We start from the raw sequence: 22,291 nt of genomic DNA, 5'->3' as shown, positions 1-22,291 counted from the left end.
AGCAACACACGTGAAACGTTATTCCTTTATCATCAAAATTAGTTGAAAAATAATCAATAAAATCTATAGCAGCTGAATGCTCAAATTCTAAAAATACAAGCTATGAAATCAAAATCTCGATTAACTTATATTACCTTTGAAATGATTTATCGCTTCATCAGCCATTTCTACGTCGTTTTCTCTCAAATCATCTGAGTCATACATAACTAAATAATTTATATCGTAATCGCAACATGCACCTAAAATATCATTTTCACTCTCGGGATTTGTCGACCAACAATCTATGACTTGTCTCGAAGGAGGGACATTCACTTTATTAAAAATTTCACTTTTTAAATCCCCTAAACAAATTGTTAATAACCAATTTAATTAAATTATCTGGAAATTTACCAACGGTATCATTGTTGTGCAATTGAAGATAAATTTCACGGTTCTTATGAGCAATATTAAATGTTAATAACACATCCTGAAATGAGTCGGGCATATTTAAGAAAACTTCAGAATTACAAAATAATAAGAAAAGTACAAATTTCTACAAACATTTACTGCGGGGGATCCCGGAAAGACACGGCCCAAAAAATAAAAGTAATCTAACCAAAAAATTGAAGTTTTTACCTGTCAACACATTAACAGGGCTACCAACAAATTACGTTATATCTAATTTTATCAGCAGAAAACACGTTAATTAAATATTGTAATAAATGAGTTATAATATTTGATAACAGCACTTATCTTTTAGCCATTTGTTATATTTTTACAATTTTTGTTTAGATAATTTGCTAGGGGAATTTCTCTAAAATTTTTCGGACAAAATCCTTAAACAAGAAAGAGGAGGTTTGGCGTTCGACTTACCAAAAATTGTAAGTTTTTGCCTTTTTTGTAAAAATGCGTTGTCAAATCTTTGATCGTTTGTAACAATGAGAGGCCGTAAATCTCTTCCTATTTGGCATTTTAATCAATTGAAACATTTTTATGTTTCAGCGGTAATTGATTTATTTCCTAAATATAACCTTACTTTTTGACAGTTGTGTAATTTTATTAATTTTTAGCCAACCACTCCACCCCAAATATCTCCCGTAGAGTAACAGGAAAAGTACCTTCAAGATGCCTTGGGGGTTGTCAAAACTCAAGCATTTCATATGAAAAGAGCTCTCGATAAAAACAAACTCATGGATGCATTGAAGAACGCTAGTGCTATGCTTGCCGAACTGGGGACGTCTTTATTATCACCCAAGAGCTATTACGAGCTTTGTAAAACGTTCCAAATTTGTATAAATCGATTTCTATTGTTTTGAATTGTAGACATGGCCATCACAGATGAGTTGCGTCACTTGGAACTCTATCTTTTAGATGAGTTTCAGACACGATGTAGTTAAAATGGTGGTTCGACCACAGATTTGAGATTAGTTGCTTGCTAAGCTAATCTGTGGTTCGACTCTGCCTTTTTACGAATGAAATTTTTCAACTCGCATTGCGAACGTTGTCATGGTGATTGTGATATACCTATGATCTACTTCGCGTGTAATAAATAAAAATAACACGAACGGAACCACTAAACAAATGCTCGAGAGCAGTCAAACTTCAATTGTAACGATTATAACTTGAACTTTCATTGAAAATGTTAAATTCAAAAACTCATTAGATACCTACGTTACCGACATGGCTGACAATTTACACAATTTAAAAAAATTACACTAGAAATTGTTTAGACGGAACACCCTGCCTGTATACTGTTTGTTATTCAGTATGTAAATAAATAAGTAAACATAAATATTTACCGTCTTTTTATTTGGCGGTCAAATTAAAACACAGGTGTTTTAGTAAAATTGTATTCATTTAAATTAACCAAAAACTGGTATACATTAAACTTACCTTTTTACAATTAAATAAGTATACGTCGTGCCATCTCAATCACTTCATGTTTTATCTGTATGTAGTAGTGGAGTATTTTGATTCTAAATTTGTCAGTTGTTGCACAGATTCTTCTTTTACACAGAAATTAGAGAAGATTGAAATAGCACGAGGTTTAGACAGAGAGCAATTTAAGACTGATATAAAAGGTATTTTTTGAGAAGATTCGGTAAAGGTAGTGAGGAAACAGCTTTTTTCGTAATGTGTGATAAAATAGCGTCCCGACAAGCTGCTTGCAACGTAGGAACTGAAAAAAAAAATTAATCCAAAAACGACATAAATATAGCAACATACCTCCATATAATTGAACAATTCGGACTTTTTTCGTCGTCCCATATACATCAACAACAACATACAATGGCGCATTCATGTACGGAATGTGTTTAACGCAGACCCCTTGATCCTCCCCGTTAATAATATAATGCATATCAGCCTCATATGAGTCTGTTGGTATGTACATAACTCCTATCCTACTCCCCACATCTGTGGGCAAAATATCGTCCTTGTTAGGCCTCGAGGGTCTCAAAAGACTCATAGGCACATTCCCAAACCTAGTCCTAAACATATCACTATCCGCAAAGGCATATTTAGGTTTCTCCACATTCATGATCCTATAATATTCGAACGCTTTGTTGTGGGCTTTACTGATGCCATAAATCCACGACGTGCCCTTATTGTAACTCTCCACGAGGTCAGGAAGGGCATAAGGGGGCATCGTCCCCCCGTCTTGGCTTATCATCAAAGGACTCAACTGTGTTAGTCCCAAACGCATGTGTCCACTCCATCCGCCTTCATTGGCCTCGATTTCCACCAGAAAAATTTCACCGGGGGCTAAAGGGCGTTCACTGAATGTGAGTCCGTTGTGGAAGCTTTTGCGCCGATATGCTACAGTATTGTCTTCAGTCAAAACGATGTTTTCGCCATGGTAGGGGTGAAATCGGGTGATCGCACTGCGACTTTTGGAGAGATCTTCGGGGGCTTTCGAGTGAGAAGGTTTGGAATGGCTCTTGGTTGAGATCATTGGGGTTGCAGAGAAAGCGGACTTAAAGTTGATGAAAGTTTAAACCTAACCTCAATTTGTGAGTTGTGGTTTGCAAAACTAGATGCTTCTACATGCCACTTTTGATCTTGAAATGGCTAAAGTGGAGACTTGTATTGCAAAAGGTTGCAAATTGTTTATAATGTACGATTTTTAGACAACAACAATCCTTGTTGTTGTATCTTTAGTGAAATTATACTTGCAATGTTGGCACCACAACAGAAGACCTGTTGACAGTTGGCACCTCTCACTCATAATTATTCAAAACAAAATTCAATATTTTTCAAATAATTTTTACGTTTATTAAAACAAAAACTGCGCTAACAAATAAACACTGGTCTTATAAAAAACTTTCATAAAATTTGGTACTATTCTGTATTATTTTTTATTTACATAATTTTAACGTGGGGGATTTTATCATCCCTCATTCAAGGCAAGGCCCAGGGGGTCAGCGCCCCCCCCCCAAACTTGCCGCCAAAAGCTTCAATTTTTTATATTTAAATTTTGATATAAAAACCTTATGACCTAAAGTTTTTTTAAATAAAAACATTAGAATTCTTTTTAAATCACACTTATTAATATAAATCATACATATACCGAGAGACCAAAATAATTTGTAATCGAGTTATTTTTGGATCCGAAAACGTACAGTTGCGGAATTAAAATTTCGGGCAGTACTGTCATTTTCATAATGTAAACTCTAAAAGAACCTTTATATTAATAACCTCATTTTTTACTCTTGTCATATTTATGTCATTTTGACTTATTTACTTTCAAAAATAGTGATTTGTGGCATAATAATGGGTAGTCAGCAGATCAAAACGATGATTTATTACACTTAGTTCAATTAATAAATTTCCCAAGAGAGACAAATTGTTTAATTAACAAATTTAACAACAAATAAAAATAAGTTTAATTGGCAAATGTCAGTAATGATGACAGTAAAAGGTAGTTTACAGTGAACTTTTTAAGAGGACAGAAAAATAGATACTGCCCGAATTTTTAATTCCGCAACTGTACGTAAACGTATGTCTTTTTTTGGAACTGACTGCATGTGAAACGTCAAATGAAATGAGAAGTCGAAAACGGCAAAATGGGCTGGAATTAGTCGCCGACGTATATAAGACCGTTCTTTTTTGAAGGTAAATCATAAATTTAGTTATCTTTTTGATCATGGGATTTTACCTTTTCACTTGTCATTTTATTTGACCATTCACAGACATACGCACAGGACATACGTTTTCGGATACATGGACAAATTACCTTGATCTCTCGATACTTACTTAGTTTTTACTAATTTAAAAAGAAATCATCAATTGTAATTTTCTTTGGGCCACATCTTAGGTATCTAATTAAATTAAGTTTATATCTGTTTGAATAATGAACTTTACCATCTCGCTAGAACACCTTATACACAATTTTCAACTTGTTTTAAAATTCTACACTTTTTGGTTTTTGGGTAATGATGGCAGCGACATTTTTTTTTAAAGGAAACCCCTAATTTCTTTAGCGAATTCGATAGATTTTTTAATTAACGAACGAATATTTGGCAACACCAAAATATTATGTATTACATAATATTCTCAAAAAAATTATCCAAAAAGTGAAATATGTAATTTCAATAAAAAAGAAAGATACAATTTTAAATCAAGTTAAAAAATTTGTATTTTTTAAAAAGAAAATTGACCTGTTCGAGCATTTTTCCAAAACAAAATATTTTCGGTTTTAATAAATAAGATTATTCTACAAAGTGGTTATAAATGATTTTCATCTAGCCAGTTGTGAATTTTTCATGTAAAATAAAAAATGCCGCTTTACGAAAATAGGGGTACCTACTTGTTTTAACTCAAAATCAAAAAAACGCTGTTTACTAAGCGTCCTCTTCGAAAATAGACTTCAATTATAAACTTGTTTTCTTCCAAAGTATACATTATTATCAATTATTATTGGAAATTAGTTGAAACAATAAAAGGTTAATTAACAACAATTTATTATTAATTAATAAGTGACACTAATGACAGAACTAGAGCTTTCAAAAAAGTAGAGCGGTACAACTGTTAACAATGAAAACTTCTATTTTTGATTGGCTAACGACTGTTGATTCATTAAATATTGATTGGCCGACAGCTGCCATATTGTCTAGTACGAATAATTAGAAAGTGAATAGTAGGATTTTCATTCGGTATTTTTGAAACTGGCGAAATAAAACGAGACGAATGCAAATAAAAACTAAATGTATTGCTTATGTTATTCTTGAATACAGAAACATCCATGAGTGTATATACAAATGAATAAAACGAACAATAAATACTAATGATGACAACTTAACATACAAATGTAATAAAAAAATTGATTATGATTTGAATGAGCTCTCGGATATTTTTAATAAATTGATAAATAAATTGATATGAATCTGTTACTAGAATTTATTAAAAAATAACACTAAAAACTGATAGAATTAGTAAAATATAAAATTCTAATTCTAGCAGTTTCTTAATAAACAGATATGACGTCAAGATATAAACATTTGAAATATTTACAACAATATACGATTTCCATACCAAATCAACACCTACAGCAACATTTGAGAAAATTAATAAAAAGAATTTTTATGTTAAATTGAGCATGTAAAAAATGTCACCATAGGTGTCAAAAATCAAGAAACTAAAACCAAAATAAGAACAATAAATGGCACGAAAATTGTTGTTCCACCCTTTTTCAAATTTTTAGTGTCAATAACACAAAACTTTGGGTACCATAAAAACCTTAAATCATAATACTGTTGTCCTCCCACAACTTCCCCACAAAATAAATTTGGCACTTGAATTATAATACTTAAATAAGAAAGAATTAAAGAAAAATTAGTCCTATAATAATATCCTATGATAAAATGTTCAACAATAATAATTTAAAATCGCCACGGATTTAAAAACTAGCCCTTGACTATAAAATAACATTAAAACAGATGCTTTTCAGATTGTCACACACAAACTTCCATACTATCATCCAAATTAATTAAATTATCACCGCTACATAATTTTAATATTGTTTTCTTTATTCTCAACGCTGGTAATCGCACGTTGGGGTTGTGATGCCAACATTCTCGCATTAATTTTGCCATAACACTCAGTATCTAAGAAAAACTGTGATAAAACTTACAAATCATGAAAAATAATACATACCGGATCACTAGCCCATCTGTTAAGTAAACTCGGACGTTGCTGATCCACACACACAACCTTCCTCATATCTTCAAAACTGGGATCATTGGGCACAACGTCATAAAATGGCGGCTTATAATCCTCCGCAATCCCATTACTGACCGTCCTTCGGCATAATTCCCAAAGGACGAGCCCTAGAGCATAAATATCGGCTCGACGAAACGAATCAAAGTAGTCCATTCGTATCCTATAAGATACCTTTAAAAAGTTATAATAAAAGAAAAAACACTCACGTTTCGTCTAAAACCTCGGGAGCCATGTATCTTTTCGTTCCAACCTTAGGGTTCGAACCAATATCTAATTGATCAGTGGCTTGTTGATGAGTCACCGCAAGACCAAAATCGGCTATACAACAAGTCCCGTTATTTTTGACTAAAATATTTTTGCTTTTAATATCACGGTGAGCTATGGCTGGCTTTCCCTTTAAAAAATCAAAATAAATTCACTAATGAAAGTCCACTGAATAACTTACTTCAGTCCCGAATATCTCCGTGTGCAGGTGTACCAACCCATTAGCGATGGACAGGCATAAACGGAGCAACTGTTGATGGGTGAGTGTGGTGCGATTTAGATGGTCGTAAAGACTGCCCAATGGGTGGTAATGTGTGATCAACCATAGCTGAGTACATGAATTACGAGACGTCATATCCGACCCGATGTACCCCAAAATATTTTCGTGACGTAACAAAATTGTACTAAAATATACATATGAAATTTAGCCCAGTCAAATTAGACAAAAATAGGGCGATCGGTGGAAAAAAATCCTAGAGAGTTGGATTTTTTTTTAAACGCTTTCTTTATTCTTGTGTAGACAAATATCAAAAGTCCCCGAAGGTGCGGGGCGAGCTCGAGGAGGGGGCTAAAGGTGGCTTTTTTGTTTTTTTGCTTATATCTCGAAAACTATTACTCCTAACGGTTTTGCCTGCTTATCAAAATTAAAGCCTACAAAATTTCCTACAAAAACTGTAAGCGAGTTATAGGGCTGACAAAAAACATCATTTAAAAAAATGTGCTTTATCCGCATTTACAACAGAATTAATCTTGTGATTTGAAAAAACTGAAAGCATATTGAATTTATTGTGTGCAACACTTCATTAGAGAGTCTATAAAGTCTTCCGAGTCATCCTCATATGCTGCATCTTCGTCTTCAACTTAAACATTGAAAACCGAATTACAGTCTTGTTCAGTACAATATTAATAAATAGATGATTTAATATCGATGATTTGAGTAAAGCTTAGAGTAAATTGAATGTATTGGATCCAACAGTTTATTAGAAGGTGCCACGAGGGTCTATCAAGTCTTCCGAGTCATCCTTATATGCTGAACTAGCATTTGCCTGCGACTTTGTCCGCGTGTATTTCTGATATTAAATGGGAAAAAGCCCGTTCACAAAACCATTCCATAGGCTTAGGTACTCTATAAAGCTAGAAAATTACCTATGTTATGTATAGGATTCAATTATAGTAGTCTCGTTCTTCGCATCGGCTATGTTTATGGATAAATATTAAATATTGATTTTCATAAAGTGTCGTTTCATTGCACTTCTGCACTCTCAAAATTCGAAATTTCATGTTTCTAATTTTGTTTTTAAGCGTTTAAACTCTAGTTTATGTCATTAAAATTTGAAAAGTGCATTTCTACACTCTCTAAGGATCATATTTTCTAAATTTAATGTGTTTATATCCCTTTAAATGTGTACACCGTTTTATTCCCTTAAAAACTAATTTTCGAAAAATCTGATTTTAGTGCCCCTTTACACCTCTGAAGAATTTTATGTTTATATCTTTGTTTAAACATTTACACCCCATTTAACCCCCTTACAGATTGATTCTCTCTTACATCCAATTTTTTTTTATATCTCCGTTTAAATGTTTACACCCGAGTCACCTTTCAGGCAGACCAGCTTAGTCGAGGAACGCTCTACACATATAAATACTAACCATAAACTAATGAAATGTGTTTCAAAGGATTTTTAATGCAATTTTATGTAGACTCCAAAATTTTCAAGTCTACAGTTAGTCCTACGACAAAAATGAATAAGACCATTTTTGTAGGAAATTTTGATGCAGAAATAGACATCAACAGAAAATTCTGCATAAATTACATAAACGATGAGTTTGTATTTATAGACCCTCGTGACTCCCCCTTCCTTTAATGAAGTATTGGATCCAGTAAATTTAATTTACTGTCAGTTTTTTTTTAATTACAAGACTAATTCTGTTTTAAATGCAGATAAAGCCAATTTTTTTAAATGATGTTTTTATTCTGCCTTATAACTCGCTTACGGTTAGTCCTACAACAAAAATGCAAATGACCATTTTGTAAGCTTTAATTAAGATAAAAACCTATGAGAGTGATAATTTCCGAGATATAAGCAAAAAAAAACAAAAAAAGACACTTTTAACCCCCTCCCCCTCCTCGAGCTCGCCCCCCACCATCGAGGACTTTTGATATACATATGTTTACCCAAGTGTAAAGAAAGCGTTTAAAAAAAATTACAACTCTCTAGGATTTTTTTCCACCGATTTGTCTAATTAGACTGGGCTAATTATGGCTACGATAGGTTAGAGGCCAACCTGTATATTTCTGTTTCCCGATTCCAACTTGCTTCATCTCGTGAGAAAAATATTTTCACGGCTACGTTTTCGCCGAACCAAATACCTCGCCAGACCTCGCCGTAACGACCTTTTCCGATACATTCAGCGAGGGAGATTTGTTTTGCCATTGTTCTTTGGATCAGGAGAGGAAGACCAGAACCGCTCCCCGATGTTAAAGAATTTTCGAGATATTCGCGTAAAGTGCTGTCACCTGCAGCTGTCGCTCTAAGTAAATCATCAGAAGCGTAATACGTATCAGGGTCCAAACGGCTTTCGTGACATAGTCTTCGCTGATGGATGCGTCGCATTAGGTAAAGAACGATGGCACCTGATGAAAAAATCGCAATTTTAACAAATATGAAAATTTTTACAAAAATTTTCCAAATCTTTAAAATCGGTATCATTAATACAGCCAAAAAGTTATTTGATATAATAATATATCCCATTCTCTGTAATAGTTTTTTTTTACATTTAAAACAAGTAATTATAATGCATTAGCTGTAAAAAATACAGGGTGATTCACATAACTTTACGACCCTGACAAACTTTAAATGCAACACATTATACACTATTCATCTATAACTTGATACTCTTACTTATGTTTAATTAGCATGAAATCTGGACACCCCTAACATCAATGGCAATTATAATTGACAATTTGTTTTTCTTAGAGTTCCTATATTAGAAGAGTTGGGACACTGAATGTCAGTTTTCTAATTTTTCTTTTATATACGTCGGCTGATGTATAATAACAATAAAATGGGATACAAATCAGTGGCGTTTTGGTAAAATTTCACTTAAAGTCAGATAAATTTGTCAAATAAAAATTGACCTCTGTCCTCGGTCATTCTGACCAATTCTGCTGAGTCCTATTGTGTTAATACATAAAGAAACTGTGAGTAGTTTTTTGTGCCATCTTGCCCCAACTCTCGAGACAGTGTAAGACAAGTGGAACCTGTTTAAAACTCGCCAAATGGAGAGTGAGTCCCAAAAGTAAGATTTATCAAAAAGGAAGGTGAAGCTTTTAACAAGATGAAGGACTTATTATTCGGTTGTTTGGAGTATTTTATTTTATCAAGTCAGGTCAGGTCTAATTTTGTAAGTTTTAGGTTTTAAAAGGTTTTTTTGGAGACACTATCAAGTTTTTATTACTCATGGTAAATGCTGCCTGCAGCAATTGTTTTACTTTAGTGTGTACTTTTTGTTAACATAGTTTTTTCCTGTCGGGCCGCATCTTAATGTCTATTTATCTTCTACGTCCCTGACTAAATCTGACGTAAAATTATGTCAATTTGTCAATGGGACAAAATTTATAACCTTAAAATAATTTTTAAAATAAACTTGACATTAGTTGCTAGGAAAAATTTTAATGAAAAAGGATAGAACGTACACTATCGGCCAAAAGTAAAGAAACATTTGCGAATATTAAATATTTCATTGTAGGTGTATTTGATTTTTATATAATTTATTACAAGTAATTTGTTGGGTTATTCTTAAATATATTTTACAGAATTTAGTAAGAATTAAACAGTTGTTGTTGAATGAAAAATTTATTTTATTTTTTCAAGGGACAAAAGTGAAGAAACAATAAATTTATAATTACATATAAATGTTACAGTTTAATAATGGGTTGCAAATCCTTTATGTTTAATTACCTCAGCGCATCTTTTCGGCATGGAATCGATTATTTTATTAATATATTCTAAGCTTACGTTTTTCCACGTTATTTTTACGGCTTCGATTAATTCTTGTTTTGAATTGAAACCTCGACTGTTTTCTTCTCTTAATTGACGATCAATATGGTCCCAAATATTCTCAATAGGATTGAGATCGGGACTCTGAGCAAGCCATTGCATTACAGGTATTTGTTCCTTTAAAATCCAATCTTTTGCAACTTTGGCTGTATGTTTGGGGTCATTATCGTGTTGAAAAGTCCATCTCAGCGGCATATTATCTTCAGCAAAAGGAAGTATTTCTTCTCTTAAAATACGAAGATAAAGAAATATGTCCATTATTCCATCAATAACGTGGAGTGGTCCTACTCTGTGACCGGAAATCAACCCCAAAACATAGCACCACCATGTTTCAAAGTCCCTTTTGTGTATTTAGGATTAAATCTTTCCTGTTTTGGTCGTCTTACCCACTGAATTCCGTCTGAGCTATGCAGATTAAACTTTCATTCATCGGAAAATAACACATTTTTCCATTGAGTAGGTGACCAATTTAAATGCTCTCTAGCAAATTCCAATCTGCGCTGTCTATTTTTGGCAGAAATAAACGGTGTCTTTGCTGGTTTTCGCCTGTAGAGTCCAAATTCATTCAGTCTTCGTCGAATGGACCTCACTGATATACCCACATTTGGAATTTGTTGTCTTATTTTTACAGCAGATAAAAATGGATTATTTTGAGAGTCTTTTATTTTTTTTTATCAGTCACGTTATCCGTTTTACGCGGTCTTCCACTTTTTGGAGCACTTACTAAAGTTTTTCTTTTTTTAAATAAGGCAATTGTTTTCGATACAACACAGCGATTTAAGTTCAATTGCCTGGCAATGTCAATTTGTTTCTCACCCGCCTCAAATTTGTCTATAATTAGTTTTCTCAAATCTTGAGACAGTTGTTTACCTTTAGGCATAATTACAACTCTTTAAAGAACAATTTTTGTAGGAACTGTTTTGCACCGACGTTGTAATTAACTTTACAATAGGTAAAATGAAAATGTTTCTTTACTTTTGCCCTTAGCAAAATAGTAAAAAGTTCACTGTATGTAGAAACATTATCCAACTTGACCAAAAAGCTATAAAAAATGATCTTAAGTAGAAGTAAGTCTTGTGCACATAAATCGTTTTCGTTCTCATATTTATATGAAAAATAAATAAAAAAATCAATTGTTTCTTTACTTTTGGCCGGCACTGTATATACCTTATCCACATAATACAAAATTGGCTCGGTTTGACGTTCAGTGACCAGTTGGAGACAAAATACTTTGGTCGTCAATGTCAATTGAGTGACATTAAATTGTAAAGCATGCTTTAGGACTGTTAACCTTATTTTTAACTACTGTCAATCATAGTTGACAAGTTGTATGTACATATTTTTGATAGAAAAATATAATAGCTGTTATTAATTTAAAATTGTCATTTATTTTAACATTAAGGCTTGAATTACATTAAAGTGTCAGAAAAGTGACGAGCAAAGTATTTTGTCTCTAACTGTCCCAACTCTTCAAATATAGGAACTCTAGTTTTTGTAAAATTTCAAAAATTTTGTTGATTAAAAATGTATTTAATGACTAAAGGGTCGACATGATATTGATTTATGTATAGTGAGTGTCAGAAGAATGCAGTAGCGAGTAGCAGCCGAAAATTTGTAAAATTTTTAGACAATTGGAAGTTGAACTACGCCTAAATTGGCCAAAACAAAAACGCCATAGACGACGGACTGCAACGAATCCTGATAACGAAGTAAAAATTATCGAAACTGTGGATAATAACCCACACGTCAGCCAAACGCAAATTTTGAGAGAAATTGGGATTAGCCAGTCGTCGGTAGTAAAACGCATGACCACTACGTAGTACCGATTGTTGTCCCTTAGACTACTTTTTATGGGAACCCTCAAGAACAAAGTTTACGAAACTCCGTTTGCAGATACCTATGGAAACTTTGAAAAATATAATTCGTACTGCATACCGAGAAATTACACCAGACATTTTAGGGAGAGTTCGACAGTCTTTTGTGACGCACATTCAAGCATGTTTACAAAATGATGGACATCAGTTTGAAATTTTGTTGCATTAAGTTCTCTAGTTTCTTGAGTTATTTCACTGTTTTTTTTACTATTTCACACATTTCACTGTTTCTTTACTAAAATAAAAATGTGTTGTTACTCCATTGTAGTCATTTATTTATTGATTGGCGTTATTAGATTTTTATGAGAAATGTCCTAATCTCAAATAAGTTTCTAATTATTAGTCTTTTTGAATCAAGTTATAATTGAGTAACGTATTGCTGGTTGCATAAAGTTCGTCAGGGTCGTAAAATTATGTACAAAGTTGGAATATTTTGTTGGTCATCTTCCACTTACCTAGCGTTCCAATAACCACAACCGGCCCCAGAATCGCCGCCGTCATCTTCAGCGCATAATCAACTGAATCAGAATGCATCGTCATATTCTTGGTATACAAAATAGGCAATTCTGGGAAATCCCCCTTGTTGCAAAAATCGCCAGTGCAGCAATCAACTTGAAACTGGCCACTGGCTTGTCGCTTCTGTTGCCCACTGAAGGACGGAGTACGGCATAAGAACGGCAGTTGGTCTGTTTCTTTTGTACAACCTCTAGTCACAGTCTCTAGTCCTGAAAAAATTGATAAATATCACACAAATCTCACGCAAAATACCATATTACCAGACGTTTCTCGCACTCGCGATTTCCAGCACTGGATAGCATCAAAACACACCGTTGGATTGGAACAATTCGGAGGGTCACATAAGTGGCATTTGTAACGCTTTACATTGTCGTTTGTTATCTGATTTTGATGGATTTGAAAAGTCTCCAGGTTTTTAGGTAGAGCACTGTGCTCATTGCTGATTTCGTCGTCTTCATCCTCGGCGTCTTCTTTCAGCTGAGGCCTTTGGATCACTTCACCTGCGGCAAATCAAAACATAAAAAGCGTAAGAAATCAAAACAACATAAAATTTCATCCAAGAAATTATTAACTTTTGGGATCATAAATAAGTGACTCACCTGTGCAGATTTGTATTAATAAAACAATTAATAAACAATTTATGGTACTTGTGGCGGCCATATTACGCCGTATAAATAACAACACAAAAGTTGGGGTTTTTGTTTGGTTTTAGTGGCAATCATGGACTTCTGAGTGCAAGCGCTAAAAGAATATTTAGCTTATTTTTATTAATCATTTAAAGAAAAGTTTGTAAAGAAGAAATTTGGGTTGTAGTGTTTCGTCAATATGGTTTTTATTTATATAATTTGAGTCATGTAAGTAATAATGAGACATAAGTCCGTTTTCGACCTTGTGGATGTTAGGATGCTTAAGGTGACAATATGGAAGGCGGCAATTTTAAAAAACATGACACGATCATAATAATCTATTTATGCAGTAATATTTACATTCTAACACTTTTTGTCAGAAAATATGTTACATAGAATTGTTTTCACATTATATTAAAAATATATAGCTTATGAGCTATGGAATGCATACACAGACTTTTCTTTATTGAAAGTTTGTGAAAAACCTATTGAGATCGTGAAATGCTAGTTGAACAAGTTTACAATAATACTAGATGATTAATTGTAGAACATATTGTCTAGTTACTTTTTTTTGAACGTATTACGTGCGTTTACTATACTTCCTTAACTTTTACGTTTTACCTAATTATTTACAAAAGATGTTACTAATTAATAAAAATAATACAATATAAAAAATCACAAAATAAAAACCTTAATTATCACATAACATTGTAAGCACCATAGTAGGTATAAAAACAGCAAGAAAAAAAACTAAATCTACGCTTCATGTTCATTACTGTTAATACCAATCAAGGCTTCTGTTTGTTCCGAGGGCATTTCAGCAAACCTGAAACTTCACAATAATCTTGATAAACAAAACCAAAACTCTTTCAATTTTAATTACCGCATAAATCTGGTTCGTCGGAAAATACTTAGATAGGCACAGCGTAAAACATCGAGTACAGGGTCCCAATTGTCGTAGTGTGAAAGTAAAGTGACGGCAAGAAACGCCACCACCATAGGAATAGTCCCTGTGTAAAACAGAGACGGATACACGATTTTTTTCAAAAAAACATCCGTTAACATCGTCATTGGAATAGTTAAACTCATTGACATCGTAGCCATCAGCGAGGACGTCAAAAAACAACCCCTAAAAATGTTTTGTAATATTTTATCACCCTGTTGAAAACACTCACCATAACCATAAAGCCTCCGAGATAACAGTTCCTAAAATCCCATTCAAAAGCAAAAATAACACTTGCTGCTTCGACGGCCATTCAAAAACTTCCAATTCGCTAAAGTGCAAAAAGAAAAAAAATGGCCACAGAAGAATCAAATTGAAAAATCCCACAAAACCTGCAAATTGTAAATTATTTTTTGAGATTCAGAGGGAGATAAAATACCAAAAAATAAGGGAATATCGATTTTATCCTCGTGATCCACTTTTCTCTTGAGAAAAACTAAATAAGTCGCGTAGAAAAATGCGCTCAAGAGGGAGAGAAAAGCGCCCAGCGGAACGCGGGATTCGAGCGAAAGGTCTGAAAAGCTCACCAAAGTCTGAAAAAATTTGTAAAGTATGGTAGACAAACTTTAAAAAAAATAAAAAGTAAAATAAAATTCAACAAATTCATTCATAGTATTTTAATAAAGGAAGTTAGCAGTTCCGGTTTTTGATTTAATTAAAAAAATATCATTAAACGTCATAAAAAAAAATCGTCTAAGAAAATTTAGAAATGAAAACACAAAAACGTGGACAAATTGGGTACCGCGAACAGTTTTTTGGAAATTTAAAGACGAAAAGTGTGCAAACAGAAGTCAAAAAAAGACCACTGCTAAAATTTAGATGCAATTTGTAATGCATCAAAGAGAAAAAACGCAATTAAATTAGTGGGTCGAAGAACGAGCTGAAAAAGTAAGAATTTTGAAACTAAAGCTGATGAAGAATTTATAAAATGCATCAACTTTGAACTCATTTAAATAAATTACACAAAATTTATTGCCGATCATCATAATACCCACTTGGATCTTTTGCTAAATAACTTTTTTTGTAGCAACAATCTCATTTTTGTCGACAACATTGTACTTACTTGCGGTGTGTTTCTATCAAAATTATTAGCACTGAATTCTGACTTTAGGTAATGATGTCTGACCTCAAATATTCAATTATAGCTCTTTCAAAGAGCAAACAGGCACACAAGATTCATAAAAGTCAAAATTTTGACAACATCTCAATTTGAAAACATAACCATAATTTTTTTAACAAAATTTCTAGGGATAAAAACAAAGAGCAATCAAAATTTGAGGCTATGGAGACAAGCTGCTACCAATTTTTTCACCAAAATTTTGACTTGGTAATTTCCATTAAAAAAAAAAAAACAGACTTTATACTTACAATTCCTAAAATACTGAGCAACACGGCAAGTAATTTGGACAGAGTGAACTTATCACTCTGACTGGAAGGAAAAACGGCGGCTAAAACTAGAGTAAAAAAACTGGAAGTCGAAGACAAGACATTAACCATTCCCGCCTCAGTTTGAGCTAGAGCTACTTGGTAGCTATAGTTGGCTAAAAACCACTAAAGCCAAAACATTGTTTTTTTTTCATATCTCCCAACTCACCAAAACGCAAAAAATGAGCGATATTTTCGCCACCCTCAACACAGGAAGTTTAATCGCGGCCCTTTTTGCAATTTCCCCTGCCCTTAAAGTGGCCTGATAGGATAGTCGTGCTAGGAGAGCCTCCGTGGCGTCTGTCTCTGACATGTGCCTCACTTCAGCTAACTTATTAAAACGGACAGACCGAACAGAGGAGTCATCACTTTCAGTGCCTGAATTCTTGTCAAGTTCTGGGGTTTTTACAGGGACATAGACAGGGTTACTCAATCTGCTATTGTTATCACTGTAATAATTCTCATCTTCTTGTTCTGTATCCACATGAATGTAATTCGCTGGACGCGAGCAATTATCTTTCCAAGGCTGCCAGAATAGAAACCCTAGCAGGTATATTGTGAACATTGAAGTCTTGACATAAGTGCAAAAAAACGGCTTTTCAAAAGTTTCACTGCTGTAAATAAACTACAAAGAGGGACTTGAATCAATCAAAAGCTTCAAGCTTACCTTTGTAAGTTCCGAGGATGCAACCCAAATCACGTCGACTAAAATAAGCACAACAGAACCTAAAATCAAGCGTTGGGTTTTGGTTAAAGACGAGCCAAAACTTCCTGAATCCATTTCCTCGTGCCCATTAATGCGCTTTTTGTGACAAAAAACATATCGAGTGTTCTATTGAACAAACCTTTGGGATAACAAGGGCGTAAAAAAACCAGCTGTGGTCAAGTCCGTGGACGACATCTTCACGAAACACATCCGGCGACAAAAATTATCTAATTATTTTGCTACTTGCACAATCGCTACGTTATCATAATTAGCCGCAAAAATTCAGGATTTCTGTTTACGATTTTTTTGACAGGCTTGACAAGCTTTTTGACATTGACAGCTCGAGAGTGCCGGATTTCGGACGCGTTGACATTCGAGTATTCAAACAAGAAAGTTTTTTTTATTTATGATTTAATTTTATAACAATACTTTTTTCTAATTTGCGTTTATAATACGTTTATTAACGTCTCTCAGTAGGAGTCGTTTATGGCTATCTGTAAAAGCACATTGTACTTTAATGAATTTAGGGTTATTTAGTTTTTATATGCCTGACTTGTCAGGTAACAAATTTTGCGGCAATTTCGCGAAATTCGGGCGGAGTGCAAACTAAATTCTGTTGGCTCATATTTTATTTATTATTATTATGTTGTAACACTAATAACTTAATAATGTGTAAATTTTATTTTTAATGACAGACGGCAGAAATGATTCAAAAAATCAGGTGGGAGCCGAGTATTACCAACCGATACCAAATAACACAAAATTCTCTAGACGACAAAAATATTTTTCTTTTAATTAAAATAAGAAAAAAGGGGGCGCAAATTAGAAAAAATAGCATAAAATACTCGTTTTATAATGGCATTGGCGCACTCATCCCATAGAAAACTCGCCTACGGCTCGTTTTTTAACTTGGGATTCGTGCGCCAAATCAACTCTTATAAAACTTGTTCTTTAATATACTATAATAAAACCTTGTAACATAATGTAATTTCAATGAAATAAATAGTTAAATGCATCCGCATTGATTATTTGATGTCTGGTAACCACGCAACCACACTTACAACATTGCGTTTTATCAATTTGCATAATCTCTACTTAAATGAGCAATTTAGCAAATGGAAGAGAGAATGTGCGAATTTCTGCTTTTTCAGGTATAAATGAGAGTAAGAGTTAATTTAGTAATTATTATAATGTGTATTTTAGGCCGTCAAAAATCCAACGAAATGCCGTGGCCTGAGCCTAATCCTTTAGAGAAATTAAACTGGCTCATACATTTACAACATGTTAGGGGTGAAATTGCACAGTGCAAAAACTTGATTAAAAATGAAATCAAGAGAAGCGGAGGACGAAACGAGTTTGTGTATTTTAAACAGGTAGAGAGAATTAATTGATCAAATAGTTTTAAATATTTTTCAAAAAATAAATTAGGGAATCATCTTGCGCGAGGAGGGCAAGACGCAAGAATCCCTCGAGTCGTTCCAAACCTGCATGAAATTGAACCCCGAGAATGCAGATGCAATCAAAGAAGTCGGCAAATGCCTGTGAGTTTTATCTTCTCGAATTCATTCGTAACTCAATTATTTTTCAGCTTCGAAATGCGTAGATTCCGGTTATCACTTGAGGCTTATTTGGAAGCTGAAAAAGTATCAACCTGTCCTGACTGGCAAATTTATTACAATATAGGTACAAAATATGAGCTAATGGGATTACATATCACATTTTTTGTCATGAATTTTCTTTTTATTACAAAGGACAATGTCTGATGAGGCTCGGAGAAACAACTAAATCAAAGGAATACGCACACAAAGCTGTCCAATTGGGGAAACACGAAGCTGCTTATTCTCTCCTTATCAAAATACTTACTTAGGAAGGCGATTTGAGAAGCGCCATTTCAGTTTGTAATGCCGCAATCGAGTGAGTATAAAATTACACAAGATTTGTTGTTTTTGGAAAAACAGCTTTGCGCATTTGATTTGAATTTATATGGCGTACTTTTGAAGTCGTGAAAAGAAGAAAATTCAAACGAGGGTGCGATGATGTATACATATTTTATTTTATGAATTTATTCGACTTCCGTTTTATGCACGTCCTAGGATTCGTAGTTTTTTTGTTTCACATACAGGGTGTTTGTGGATTGCGAGCAAATATTTTAGCCACTAATAAGAGAATTTGTTATCAAAAGTCGAATTGAAGACCAAACAAATTCCGTATCCAAATTTAATTTTTGCAATTTCCCCCCTATGATTTTTACGAGCCGTTTGTGTCTTCTTGTTAGTTGGAAGTAAAAATATCAATGAAAATAAATTGCATTGAATGTTGACCGTGAAAGCTTTTATACAGAAAAAAGGAAACTTTTTGTCCAAAAAAATTATCACTTGTTTACACGTGTCAGTTTAGTTAGTCGTTAATGCGCTTTCGGGTGAATTGTGCACATCGATTTGAAATCAAATTGTCAATCAAGTCATTATGGCCAACTACTCAAACGCCAAATTAACTAGTGTACGGACATCACACTTCCAAGACCGATTTTTACTAAATGTTTGGGCAGAGATCATTAAAGATCACCAAATTGGACCCCACATAATACCTCAACGTTTAACTAGTGCCGTTTATCTGGATTTTTTGTAAAATGTGTTGTCCGATCTGGTGGAGGACGTGCCCTTGGCGACACATGCGGTATTTACAAGTGGAGCTCCATCAGATTATGCCAAAGTCGTTACCAATGGATTGAACAATCATTTTCCCTAGAGATGGATTGGCCGCCAATGACCACCGCGGTCACCAGATTTAAATACGTGTGTTTTTTTGGGGGTTCACATGAAACAATTAGTGAATTAGTGTACGCAGCTCAAATTTATACCTTCGAAGGGCTGTGTGTGCGAACGCAAGCTTCCCTAGCCCGAAGAGTACAAAAAGTGTGCATTGCCAACGAATGACCACATTTCGAGCAATTTTTTATAATAGCAAGTATTGACCCACTAACATTGACACTGATCTACGCTAATGTAGAGATAATTTTTTTGTCTTTACGCTGTTTACGTTCCAAAGTTTTTTCTTATGAATGATTGTAAACATCGTATTAAGACATAGGCGGGGACGGGTTTTCAGCCTCAATTTATTTTTAATTTTAACTCAGAAATGACGTGCTTTCGACAAAAGTTGGAATAACGAAAGTTGTTTCTTTTAATGAGTCCTATTAGTGGTTAAAATATTTGCTCGCAATCCTCAAACACCCTGTATATCCACATTTTGCATTAAAACATTCAAGCCAGACCATGTTTTAAGTTATGGTAATAATGAAAACTATTATTTAATAAACTTTCAGGACTGCTAAAATAAGGGCTTTTTAATTATTTATCAGTTTCTCACATAGCAGACATACGCCAGAACTCGCGCCCCAGAGAAAAATGTCATATAAGAAACCAGGAAACAGAAAAAATGTTAAAAAAATTTTATCTATAAAAATTTAGAAGTTATGAGGGTTTAAATTTTTCACTTTGACTATTTATTTCTGTTGGATAAATAATTTTCCAAGTTTTTTTGCTATAGGTTATTAAAAGAAGAAACAAGAAAGCTGTATCCTAAATTGTAACTCTGTTCAATGTTTTTTGTGGCTTTTATTGGCAAAATTTTTGTGCCTTTACTAAATAATTGTAAAAAAAACATATACATTAGTATCATTAAACATACATAAAAAAATGTCAAATGTCAAAAAGGAAATGTCAAAATGCGCGAGTTCTGGCGCATCCTGTATTTAAACCTACAGTTCAGCCAGACTGTTTTTTCATTTAATGTGCAAAAAAACGTGGACACGTTTGTATTTACCAAGGCATTTTCCGACTGAATCCATATACGTTTTTTTTATTTAGAAACAATAACTGAACAATACTATCGATGTTTGCACACTGGAAAAATTATGTAATACCAAAAAAAATCACAATTTGTAGACTATTGATAGCGTCTGTGCATTTTTATCTTAAAAATTTCATTTCATTTTGCGTAAACATGATTGAAAATTGAAGATCCCTTGAATTATGTGCAGACAGAAAAAAATACATTAAAATTGAAGCATTTATTTCTAGAACGATGAGATAATTATTACATCGATTCCATTTCTTATTTGCTTATAAGTTATAATAATAGACTTTTTTTAGAAATGCCTTCCTCTGCGATATAAGAAGCTTAATATTTCACACAGACATTTAAAAAGTTTCCCAATAAAGGTTTTGCATAACGACATGAATACATTACCATATAACAGGCATCATTTATTTCCTAAAAAATCGCTCTTTGTAGATCATGCCCAGACAGTGTTAATTTGTTAACCCAAACAGGCCTTTTGTGTTTAAAGTTGGGGCAAACACAGTATGCATTCGAGCGATTGAGTTCAGCTCTAGCTCTAGATCCAGTTTGTGCAAAAGCTCTACTTGGGATCGGATGCATCACTCAAGTAATACATTTCGAATTGGGAAAACAGTTTTATTAGATGATTTGTTTCAGTCGCACGATGAGCACGATGTCGCTTTGACCAAATATAAAGTGGCTGTTTCGTACGCACCGAATTCGGTGGCTCTTTGGAACAACATAGGACTGTGTTTCTACTCAAAACAAAAATATGTCGCGGTAAGTAAAATAAGTCTAAGGAAAAAAATGGAAACATAACAACGTTTCCACATTTCCACTTAATTAGGGAGTAATTTTTCTAAATTTTGTAAATACTAATGTACTAACTTTTTCCAGTACATGTACACCTGGGGAAAAAACTATTTACCAGTCTAACTTTGTACTCGGGCTGCGCTTTGTCGCAATAGTGTTTCAGACTAACTAGAGCAGGTAATATGCGAAAAACCCTTATTTAGAAAGTTGGTCCGGACTCGAAAAATGTCTTTTTGGGAAAATTACTTCAATGAGCATAGATTATAACGTATACATTAAATTGTGATTATAAGCTTGCTCAAATTATCAAATTACAAACACATAAATTTATTTAAGAAATATATTTTGCAAATTTACAGTATGTCTTTTGATTTTACGCCAAAACTGCAAAGGAAAAACATTTTTAGCTTGACTTGACTTTTAAGGTTTTTTACCTAAGCTGTAGCAGCTTTCAAAAGTCAAGATTGTAGGACTGGTTTTAAATGCCAGAAGTTTTTAATAAACTGTGAATTTTGCCAATTTCTATCAAGTTATTTCTTTATAATCAAAATTCTGAACCTAATAATACATTTTATAATAGCCAGTGAAAAAGAAACAAAATTTTCCCTTTGATTTTACGCCAAAAAAGCAAAGGAAATACTTTTTTTTTCTATAGCAGATGTTAAACTATTTCTTTAAAAACTCTTTTGAGTAGATAAAGTAACACTTTAACAGCAAGGGTTGTTTTTGCTTTATCTGAATCATTAAAACTTCATTATTCTGACTCAGTGAAAAGAAAAGTTAAAATTTTTCTTACTTTTGAACTTGAATAATGATAATGATTGTTTTTGTTAAAAATGTTTTTTTAGAAGCTGTTTTTTTTACCATTTATTAAAATTATATTTAACTTGCGTTAACTCATCTGTCAAAACGACATCGTTATCAAAAAAATAAAACGCCAATGTGATGGGATTTAAAACGCA

At 33.4% G+C, this 22,291-nt stretch overlaps 5 protein-coding genes and 1 long non-coding RNA gene across 7 annotated transcripts in view; 2 read left to right on the top strand and 4 right to left on the bottom strand.

The window, feature by feature from the left end:
- The window catches only part of LOC123011937, a 5,616-nt gene extending 5,007 nt beyond the window's left edge, over positions 1-609 (bottom strand). Inside the window, exons 1-3 of the mRNA XM_044409661.1 lie at positions 391-609; positions 135-341; positions 7-87 (exon numbers count right to left, since the gene is read on the bottom strand). Coding sequence (XP_044265596.1) covers positions 7-87; positions 135-341; positions 391-484 — 382 coding nt within the window. The 5' untranslated portion in view covers positions 485-609. The remainder of the gene's footprint in view (positions 1-6; positions 88-134; positions 342-390) is intronic.
- A 67-nt stretch (positions 610-676) lies between these two features.
- Positions 677-1,774, top strand: LOC123011067. The gene is made up of 3 exons (XR_006413126.1): positions 677-860; positions 1,050-1,251; positions 1,303-1,774. It is a non-coding gene; the product is annotated as an uncharacterized LOC123011067 (long non-coding RNA).
- A 41-nt stretch (positions 1,775-1,815) lies between these two features.
- LOC123011046 (neuralized-like protein 2) lies at positions 1,816-3,164 on the bottom strand. Its single transcript, XM_044408310.1, has 2 exons — positions 2,206-3,164; positions 1,816-2,158 (listed from the first exon to the last, which is right to left on the bottom strand). Exons 1-2 carry the CDS (start codon positions 2,930-2,932, stop codon positions 2,043-2,045), a joined length of 843 nt encoding a protein of 280 aa, XP_044264245.1. The 5' UTR covers positions 2,933-3,164; the 3' UTR covers positions 1,816-2,042.
- A 2,003-nt stretch (positions 3,165-5,167) lies between these two features.
- On the bottom strand, positions 5,168-13,608 carry LOC123010916 (activin receptor type-1). The gene is made up of 8 exons (XM_044408103.1): positions 13,513-13,608; positions 13,174-13,413; positions 12,853-13,122; positions 8,749-9,097; positions 6,644-6,866; positions 6,405-6,592; positions 6,133-6,358; positions 5,168-6,083 (listed from the first exon to the last, which is right to left on the bottom strand). The coding sequence occupies exons 1-8, from the start codon at positions 13,571-13,573 to the stop codon at positions 5,931-5,933; spliced, it is 1,710 nt and encodes a 569-aa protein (XP_044264038.1). The 5' UTR covers positions 13,574-13,608; the 3' UTR covers positions 5,168-5,930.
- A 254-nt stretch (positions 13,609-13,862) lies between these two features.
- LOC123010918 (solute carrier family 35 member F5) lies at positions 13,863-17,007 on the bottom strand. 2 transcript variants are annotated; one of them, XM_044408104.1, is made up of 7 exons: positions 16,635-17,007; positions 16,137-16,592; positions 15,911-16,093; positions 14,922-15,075; positions 14,715-14,874; positions 14,423-14,668; positions 13,863-14,371 (listed from the first exon to the last, which is right to left on the bottom strand). In XM_044408104.1, exons 1-7 carry the CDS (start codon positions 16,746-16,748, stop codon positions 14,296-14,298), a joined length of 1,389 nt encoding a protein of 462 aa, XP_044264039.1. In that variant the 5' UTR covers positions 16,749-17,007; the 3' UTR covers positions 13,863-14,295. The 2 variants fall into 2 exon arrangements, with proteins under 2 accessions (XP_044264039.1, XP_044264040.1); XM_044408105.1 differs by having other exon boundaries at positions 13,863-14,365.
- Positions 17,008-17,760: 753 nt separating this feature from the next.
- LOC123011241 (Bardet-Biedl syndrome 4 protein) overlaps positions 17,761-22,291 on the top strand; it is a 12,977-nt gene continuing 8,446 nt past the window's right edge. Inside the window, 7 exon segments of the mRNA XM_044408597.1 lie at positions 17,761-17,824; positions 17,877-18,046; positions 18,102-18,214; positions 18,262-18,356; positions 18,425-18,587; positions 20,970-21,123; positions 21,174-21,296. Coding sequence (XP_044264532.1) covers positions 17,773-17,824; positions 17,877-18,046; positions 18,102-18,214; positions 18,262-18,356; positions 18,425-18,587; positions 20,970-21,123; positions 21,174-21,296 — 870 coding nt within the window. The 5' untranslated portion in view covers positions 17,761-17,772.

The sequence above is a fragment of the Tribolium madens genome, unplaced genomic scaffold (assembly GCF_015345945.1).
Source record: "Tribolium madens isolate multiple individuals breed KSU strain unplaced genomic scaffold, Tmad_KSU_1.1 Scaffold_91;HRSCAF=231;Tcas5.2_LG7, whole genome shotgun sequence".
Lineage (NCBI taxonomy): Eukaryota > Metazoa > Arthropoda > Insecta > Coleoptera > Tenebrionidae > Tribolium > Tribolium madens.
Note: the sequence above shows the minus strand (reverse complement) of the source record. Positions and strands in the feature narration are given on the sequence as shown.